At 43.2% G+C, this 9624-nt stretch overlaps 1 protein-coding gene across 1 annotated transcript in view; it reads left to right on the forward strand.

The window, feature by feature from the left end:
- Positions 1 to 8524, forward strand: part of galnt18b (UDP-N-acetyl-alpha-D-galactosamine:polypeptide N-acetylgalactosaminyltransferase 18b) — a 133873-nt gene extending 125349 nt beyond the window's left edge. The window contains exon 11 of the mRNA XM_016483919.1: positions 7842 to 8524. Within this exon, the coding sequence (XP_016339405.1) occupies positions 7842 to 7988 (147 nt within the window). The 3' untranslated portion in view covers positions 7989 to 8524. The remainder of the gene's footprint in view (positions 1 to 7841) is intronic.
- Positions 8525 to 9624: the final 1100 nt, after the last annotated feature.

The following is a 9624-nucleotide window of genomic DNA, read 5'->3' on the forward strand; positions in this document are numbered from 1 at the left end:
TGTATACTGTGATAACATTGCTCTCCCAGTCCTACAAGAAAGTGGCATTTCTGTTGTTCATACAAAAAAAAATAAAAAAAATTAAAGGTTACTTGAAAAATTACTTGAAATAAACAACTTTGGTCATTTTCATTAAAAAAAATTTAATAAAAACTATATAGACATTTCTTTAAATACATAAATAAATATGTAAATAGATAAAAAATAAAAATAAATCTAATTCAAAATATTAACTGTAACAGTGTAGTAACAATGATGCTAAAATAACAGTCACAGTAAAGAGTCACAGTGTTTACATTCTTCTAGGAAGTCAACACTAGGAATGCCTTGACCCACAGCTATATCTTCTAGAAGCACAGACACTATTGACCTGTTAAACTGTAATGCTTGTAGCTGTATGTCCTGTTGTTCTCGTAAACTTAGAGGCAGCAGAGTGCACATGACAGACTTCAGATAACACCCTTAAAAAAGGAAACTGTTAGAGACTGATCTGAAGACCTCCTGACCACAGTTGTGTGGGACTCCTTGAGCATCTCTCAAAGAGCGAGAGGGAGTCTGCGGTACTGAGACCAAATAAACCCAGGTCTTAAGGCCACAGGCGTTCTCTTCTGTGAAAAGCGAGCTAAAATGAATGCTGGCAGTGAAAAACTCAGCCACCCTATCTCAGTACTTCACTCCCATCCTCCCCGGCTTGAGATCAGTGTGGATGCTTCCCTCTAGCTCTTAGCCTGCTCTCTCATGTCTAAGCCTGCAGTGCTGCTGTTCCCTCGCAGATACACCAGCTGTGACTCTATCAAGCCCCTTTCAGAAGAGAAGACGAAAGATGAAGATGAATTTGATGTGCCTGATGTCTTTAAAGTGTTGAATGTTTTGACCCAAACTTTCCACCTCTACATGTTATTCTCTATATGGGCCTCACAAAATCTTTCAAGATTATGATTGTGTAGCATTTCATCCCAAAATAATAATAATAATAATTATAGGCATTTAATTTTGTAAATACAGTCATAGGTATTTGTATGTAAAGTAGTAGCACACATACATTTTAGTATGATGACATGGATATGAAATGTACATAATTCATGTACAGTGTCAACAGCATCTAAAAAGCATATTACTAATTTACAACTTTAGAGATGTGAAAATGTTATAAATCCTTTCTAGTTCATAGAATATTGAATTGGTGGAATTTATAGGCTGATTTTATTGATTTATTCAATGACAAATATGTTCAGTGTGATCACATTAGTTCAAATCAAAATTCAAATCAAGTGTTGCATCCATTTAAAAATTCAAAATTTGCCACTTCAGTTGTTACACCACAGGTTTGAGGTCAAAGACAAATGCATTGGCTTTGGCATGTCTTGTGACCAAAGATTGTAAAGATTTCTAAAGATCTGTAAATACTTTTACCTTTTAAAGGAATAGTTTATCCAAAAATGATAATCTGCTGAACATTTACTCACTGTCACAGTTACCTACTGTGAGGAGCGAGGAACGAGGAAACGAGGGATTTCACACAGAACAGTCTTTAATTATCCACAGGAGGAAACACAGGGTAGCCAAGTCAAGTCAAGTACTTTATTGTCATTGTGTAACACAACGAAATTTCTCCTGTGGCAACCCCAAGGTGCATTTAAAATAAAAATACAAATGGTTAACAATACATATGTAAAAAACATAGTAGTTATCAAATACAAGATAAAATAGTTAATTATAAATAACTGGATAGTTATCATAGCGATACAATAATAATTATAAAAGAAGATGATGAAATTATCGTAAAACATTTAAAATTACACTGAGTATGGCAAAATGCCAGATTCAGTGTTTATACAAAGTGGCTAACACTGTTATAATAGCAACATTATTAAACTTCTTATTGAGCAGTAAGTCACACATTGTCGTCATAGGTTATTTTACACGATAAGGCAGAGAGATACCAGAGTTCATCAAAATTATTGCTGTTGGAAAAAAAAAATGTTTTTAAGTCTGTTTGTGCGTACCCGGATGGATTGGAATCACCTTCCAGATGGGAGGAGCTGAAACAAAATTAAGCGTTAGCGTTAGTTCTGGCAGGTCACGTGAGTCAAGCTTGCATCAGCTGATTCTCAGCTGATCACATCTCCTATAGGAATACGACACCTATCGCGGCATTCCCATATAAGCTCTATTCAGTATTATTCAGCAGCTTTTCAGATTCAGCAGCTTTTCAGCTTGCTCAGGAGCAAATTACCCTCGCCACAGTCAGGACTTGGCTTTCTGATATTCCTTGCTAATCAGACTCCTTTATCTTGAATAAAGTGTTACACTTAAATATCATTAAGTACATTCATGATATCTGCCTTGTTCTGTTCTGTTAACCCTAGGGGGGTTATTATTGCTGCTCTCCCTGCTCATTCATGACAGGCTGCATGGATGGGCAGGGAGGTTTTTGCCCAGGACAGAACCATACCGCCAAACCAAACTTTGCTAAGTATCTATCATTTTGACGATAGTGGTCCTGACAGAACTATGGTTAGGGTGAGTGATGTCCTTAATGATATTATTCGCCCTTCTCAGACAGCGGGTTTTATAAAGGTGATCAAGTGATGGTAGGTTCATACCAACAATGTTCTGTGCTGTTTTTACAACCTGCTGCAGGGCTTTTTGGGCAGCTTTGGTACAGCTACCATACCAGGCTGTCATACAATTGGTCAATATGCTCTCTATAGTGCATCTATAAAAGTTGACCATCAGATTCTGAGGAAGATTTGCTCTCCTTAACTTCCTCAGAAAGTAGAGGCGTTGTTATGCTTTGCTTACTATACATGCAATGTTATCCCTCCAGGAAAAAATCCTCTGTGATGGTAACTCCCAGGACTTGTAGCTGTGTACACTCTCCACGACCTCATACTTGATCATTACAGGGCTGTGGGTGATCTTTTTAGTGGTCCTAAAGTCCAACATAATTTCTTTGGTCTTTCTGATGTTTAAGACCAGGTTGTTTGTATCACACCATGCTGTCAGGTTCTGAATCTCCTCTCTATATGCAACTTCATTGTTGTGTGTTATGAGCCCAATGACAGTTGTGTCATCTGCAAATTTCACCAGAATATTAGAATCGTGGGTAGCTTGGCAGTCATGGGTAAAAAGTGCATAAAGGAGGGGACTTTTTGTGGTACACCAGTGCTCAAAGTTAGGGTAGAGGATGTATACTTATCCAACCGCACTGACTGAGGGCGGTTGGTAAGAAAGTCCAATAACCAGTTGCATGTGGAGGATGTTAATTCTAGAGCATGAAGTTTGGTAGTCAGCTGGCTTGGTACAATGGTGTTAAATGCCAAGCTGTAATCAACGAAGAGCATCCTGATATATGTGTTGGGCTTTTCCAGATGTGAAAGACCAGCATGCATAGCTACACAAATAGCATCCTCAGTTGATCTATTTGATCGATAGGCAAACTGATATTGATCTAGATCAACTGGTATAGAGTCTTTGATATGAGTGATTACTAGTCGTTCAAAACATTTAGCAATGACAGGAGTGATAGCAATCGGTCGATAGTCATTAAGACATGTTATCAAGTTTTTTGTTGGTGGACAGGCACGATGGTCGTGGATTTCAGGCACGTGGGAAGTATACACGAGGAGAGGGAGAGGTTAAAAATATTTGTAAACACCTCTGCCAATTGGTCGGCGCAGGCCTGTAGCACACGTCCTTGCAAACCATCAGGGCCAGCTGCTTTCCTTATGTTGATGTTATTAAGTGCCCTCCGTACCTCATGTGTATGTAAAACAAGGGGCTGTGAATTTCCCGTCGATTTAAAATGAACTGGGGATTGATAATTGTCTTTTTCAAACCGTGCAAAGAAGCTGTTAAGTTCCTCTGCAAGGTAATCATTATACTTGGATGTAATATGTTGTATATCATTCTTCTTTTTATAATCCGAGATTAATCGGATGCCTTGCCACATTCTCTGAGGATTGGAGTTGTTGCTAAAGTCTTCATCAATCCGCCGTTTATACTTTAATTTCGCAGACCTGATGCCCCTCTTAAGGCTAGCTCTGGCAACTCTGTAAGCAGAGGTATCTCCTGATTTAAAAGCTGTGTCCCTCGCCCTGATCAACTGTTTAACTTCATTGTCCATTCATGGTTTCTCATTTGGAAACACTCTAATCTTTTTGTCAACAGTGACGTATCCACACAATAACTGATATATGACAATACAGATGAAGTAAATGTCTCTAGACCTGACTGATGGGAAAATACATTCCAATCTGTGTATTCAAAGCAGTCCTGGAGTTGATTGATGGCAACTGCAGGCCAAACTTTAACAGTCTTACAAGTTGGTCTGACACTGTTAACCAAGGCTTGATGGAAAGAGGAGAGATGATCTGATTGAAGATGGGGACATGGTATAGCTTTATAGGCATCTTTCATATTTGTATAAAAATGGTCCAAGGTATTTTCCCCTCTAGTTTTACACTTAACATGTTGATAAAATCTGGGAAATACAGTCTTAAGATGTGCTCGGTTAAAATCCCCAGTGATAATAAAAACTCCATCAGGGTGCTTGTTCTGTTGTCCTCTGATAACATCATTCAATTGCTCCAATGCCATCTTAACATTAGCCTGAGGTGGTATATATACGGCCATAACAATCACAATAGTATATTCCCTGGGCAAGTAAAATGGTCGGCATCTTAGCATTAAGTATTCCAAATCCGGAGAGCAAAACTTATCAATCGTTGTTGAGTAAACGCACCAGGAATCATTAACAAAAACACAGAGTCCTCCTCCTGTTTTCTTACTGGATTCGGTCATTATATCTGCACGATGTAGCGTACGGCCTGCTAGCTCTACTGCCGCGTCTGGTATGCTGGGGTTCAGCCAAGTCTCAGAGAAAATCAGAAGGCAGCAATCCTTTGTGGTTTTATGTGTGGCAATGTCCAGTCGAAGTTCATCCATTTTGTTGGTAAGTGATCTAGTATTCGCAAGAAAGACACTAGGGAGAGGGGTTTTATGTGGAGCAGCTTTTAGTCTCACTAGTAGGCCTGCTCGTTTACCCCTCTTCTGCTTCCTCTCCCTGCGCCGCCTGCATCGTCTCCCTCCATGGATTGGAATCAATGATAATCCCGGTGATCTGCGAATCTCTTGCAGTAATGTTTCCAAGTTGTGATAACAGCCTGTGTAGCTCAGGCTGATCTGCAACAGCTTCTGTTGACTGTAGTGAGTGCTCGCATTTGTTTGTATTATGATGATAGTCAATATTAAAAACATTAACATAAAACAGCACCTATGTGGGGCGCACAAAGCCGCAGCGTCTGAGAGCGCCGCCATCCTCAGTTCAGTGAGTCGCCAGAGTTCAGGAGTCACACGTAGCACAACGACGTTCAGAACCGACAAACACAGACTGCACAGACAGGGGCTAAATACACAGGATAATTGGGAAGACACAGGTGGAATCAAATTAACACAATTAACACGAGGAGAACTGGGTCACTGGGAGCAAAACACACACAGACAGTCCAGAACCCTGACATATCGCCCCCCTCCCGGAAGGTGCGTCCTCGCACCGTAGAACAACAGAGGGGGGGGAATGGTTGGGAACTAAGGAGGAGGCTCAGGAGGAGGACGGACACCCGGGAGGGGGCCGGCAGACAGAGACCAGGGAATCGACAAAGGAGGGAGGAGCCAGGGAGGAGACAGGAGGGACTTGGAGCAGGAGGAGTCCAGCTGGACCCAGGCCACAGCCATAATGACAGCCCACGGTGGAGCCGATGGAGGGAGGAGCCATGGAGGAGGAATGGCCGCCGACTCTACGGGGCCGACCAACAGCGGCGGAGCAGGTGATGGAGGAGCCCGAGGCAGAGACAGAGAGCCGATGAGCCAGGGCGATGGAGAGGATCCGGAGGTCCTAGGCGGAGCAGATGGCGCCGGCAACCGACGCGAAGGAGTGGATCCGGGAGGCCACGGTGGAGTCGGAGCGACAGAGTCCTGAGGAGGAGCCGAGGGGATGAAGGAGCCTGACGGAGCCGGAGGGACGAGGCGAAGCCAGAGGAGTGGAGCCCCGAGGCTCAGGATGGTCGACGCCAGACCAAGGCGGAGCTGGAGGGACGAGGGAGCCCGGCGGAGCTAGTGGACTGCCGGACCACGGCGGAGAGGAGGGAGCTAGGAGCCATGGTGGAGCCGACGGGTCCACGGGCCGAGGCGGAGTCCGGGGCTTAGAGGCTGGAGGCGGAGTCAAGGGAAACGCCAGCCACGGCAACGCTGGAGGATGGCAGTCGCACCGCATAGATGGTGGGTTGAGGGCGAGCAGAGGAACTGCCAGACGACAGCGGAGGAGGAGGCAGGAGCGGGTGGGAGGGCGTTTATTTGTGAGCCTCCGGGCTTTCAGGCCAGAACTTAGGAACAGGAGCCCTCTCCTCTTTGGTGTGGCACAGTCACCGCGCCATATACAGCTCACCCTCAGCCGCGGTGCAGGGGGCGGAGCTCCTCTCACACACCTTGACTGACGTCGTCAGTAGCTCTGGCTCTGGCTTGTCGGTCGCTGCGGGCTCCGGCTCTCCGTCAGCAGTGGGCTCGGGCATGCGCTCCGCGCAGCGGGGAGATGGTGGACTGGGCTCTGGGTCTGGAGTGGCCACTCCACAAAGGCGGCGAAACTCGCTCGAGGGCCTTCCTCGGACGACGGCGCTCTGTACGCCAAGTTTAGGCTGGCATCATAGAACGCACAGAGCGCGTCGTCCGGGTAGCTGGAGAGTTTGGCAAGGACCAGGAACAGTTTGGTGTGGCCCTGGTGTGGGTACTCCGGCCGGGTGAAGGGATCCATACACGGAGCACAACAGAAAAAAAAAAGACACTGAGGAAAACACGGAAACAAAACGGAGAGGAAACACGCAATAAACTGTTTGTAGGTTGGTTCTTCTGTCACGGATGCCTACTGTGAGGAGCGAGGAACGAGGAAACGAGGGATTTCACACAGAACAGTCTTTAAATATCCACAGAAGGAAACCGTAGCCAGGAGTCACACGATGTAGCACAATGACGTTCAGAACCGACAAACACAGACTGCACAGACTGGGGCTAAATACACAGGATAATTGGGAAGACACAGCTGAAATCAAATTAACACAATTAACACGATGAGAACTGGGTCACGGGGAGCAAAACACACACAGACAGTCCAGAACCCTGACACTCACCCTCAGGCCATCTAAGATATAGATGTTTGTTTATTCATCAGAACAGATTTGGATAAATTTAGCATTACAATACTTGATCACCAATGGATCCTCTGCAGTGAATGGGTGTAAGATATTTGTTTCTTACCAACACACAGCTTTTTGCATCACAATATGTTAATTGATGGATTGAAATGGTGTGGAATACTTGTGGATTGTTATGATGTTTTATCAGCTGTTTGGACTCTCATTCTGACGGCACCCATTCACTGGATCCATTGGTGAGCAATTGATGTAATGCTAAATTTCTCCAAATCTGTTCCGATAAAGAAACAAACTCCTCTACATCTTGAATGGCATGAGGATGTGTAAATTTTCAGCTAATTTTCATTTTTGGGTGAACTATTCCTTTAAATTATATATTTCAGTGTCTATCCAAACATTCAAAATGTATGTGTATATGTTATGTATAAATAACTACATTTTCTCTCACAGATCAGGCTGTGATGCTGGATGAGATTTCTCTGAACATGAAGTGTGAAAAGTTATCCACACTGAAAGGGAATTTTGTGGGAAGATGGATGAAACCCTGACAGCTCCAACTACACAGGAACATGCCTGGGCACAATCGAGGGACTCTGTAATGAAATATATCTATTTTCTTTCTCCTTTCTTCAGGGAGGCTCCATCCAGAATACAAAGTCAAAGCGATGCCTTGAACTCGTGAAGAACAATGACAATGAGTTTGGATATCAGCTGATGCTCCAAAAATGCACTGGCCAGAACTGGATCATAACCAATATGATGCCTGGTAGCACCTTATGATGTTACCGTTGAGACTGAAGAATATGTGGATCTGGGTGGACTGCAATGACGAATGATGACAAGCTCAAGCACCTGGATGTCTCTGACTTTGACATCATATGATAAATGTTAAACATTTTTCCTAGCTACTATACTTGTGCATACTGATAAGCCACATTTGGCAGATATTGCATTGTGTATTTATGAGGTTCTACACTGTACTGAGATTTATTTTGTGCAAGGTATACTTGGTTTTGTCTTGACTTGAAGGTTGTACCAGCTCCAATGCACACACTGAAGCCATACTTGCTACTATGTAGCAAAGCTTTGGCAACGTTCTTGCTGTATTTCTTTCTAGTGTCTCAGGTTTGTAGGTTGAGATTATTTTGAAATAACTCTGTACATTTTTGGGACATGCCAATATGTTGGAACATATCTAGATTCAATCAACTGTTTTATATCAACATGTATAGTAAATATTCTCAGTATTTATAATTAATGGCAGTAAAAAGAACAAATGCTAAGGCAATTTGTGAGTTCTGCTGATCTAAATTTTTCTACACAATACTTTGTACCATCATTCCTGTAAACAGAGACAGAGCTGTAGTTGTTATGACAGATTAGGTAATTCCTCGCAGCATCAGTGGTTTGGTTGAACAGATGTGCTCTCTCTAGAGTACAACTCAGTGTTTGTTTCTTCAGATACATGGGATGCACTTGCTGCATTCACTAAAATATTCTGTCAAGATCACACTATATTTTACAGCAGTGGTTCTTAACCGGTGGATCACAAGCCAAAAATAGGTCACAGGTCTGTTCGGGATAGCAGAGGAAACCCTGCTCAGTACAATCATATTAACTAACCCATAGATACAATAGCAAACAGTTTTTACAGTTGATGTCAGAGCTGTGCGCCCAATCAAATTTGGTCACACTTTAATTTGGGGACCAGTTCTCACTAGTGTTAACAAACAACTTTTGCCTTAACAAACTCCTAATTTGCTGCTTATTAATAGTAAGGTAGTTGTTAAGTTTAGGTATTGGGTTGGGTTAAAGGATCTAAAATACGGTCATGCAGAATAAGGCATTAATATGTGCTTTATAAGTAGTAATAAACGTGTGACGTGACATGTGGCCAAGTATGGTGACCCATACTCGGAATTAGTGCTCTGCATTTATCCCATCCAAAGTGCACACACACAGCAGTGAACACACACACACTGTGAACACACACCTGGAGCAGTGGGCAGACATTTTTTGCTGTGGCACCCGGGCAGCAGATGGAGGTTCGGTGCCTTGCTCATGGGCACCTCAGTCGTGGTATTGAAGGTGGGAGAGAGCGCGGTACATTCACTCCCCCCACCTACAATCCCTGCCGGTACGAGACTCGAACCCACAACCTTGGGTTACGAGTCCGACTCTCTAACCATTAGGCCACGACTTCCCCAAGTCTTAGCAGATGGTTAATAAACAGCCAATATGCTAGTAATATGCATGCTAATAAACAATTAATAGTGAGAATTAGTCCCTAAACAAAAGTGTTACCTCAAATTCTATAATATTTTGGTGCAAATGTATCTGTAACTTAGGCCAATTAGACAGATGCCGACATGGACAGGTTGCATGACATCATTGGAAAAATATATGCACAAAAACT

This window comes from Sinocyclocheilus anshuiensis, unplaced genomic scaffold (assembly GCF_001515605.1).
Source record: "Sinocyclocheilus anshuiensis isolate Anshui unplaced genomic scaffold, SAMN03320099.WGS_v1.1 scaffold773, whole genome shotgun sequence".
In the NCBI taxonomy this organism is placed as follows: domain Eukaryota; kingdom Metazoa; phylum Chordata; class Actinopteri; order Cypriniformes; family Cyprinidae; genus Sinocyclocheilus; species Sinocyclocheilus anshuiensis.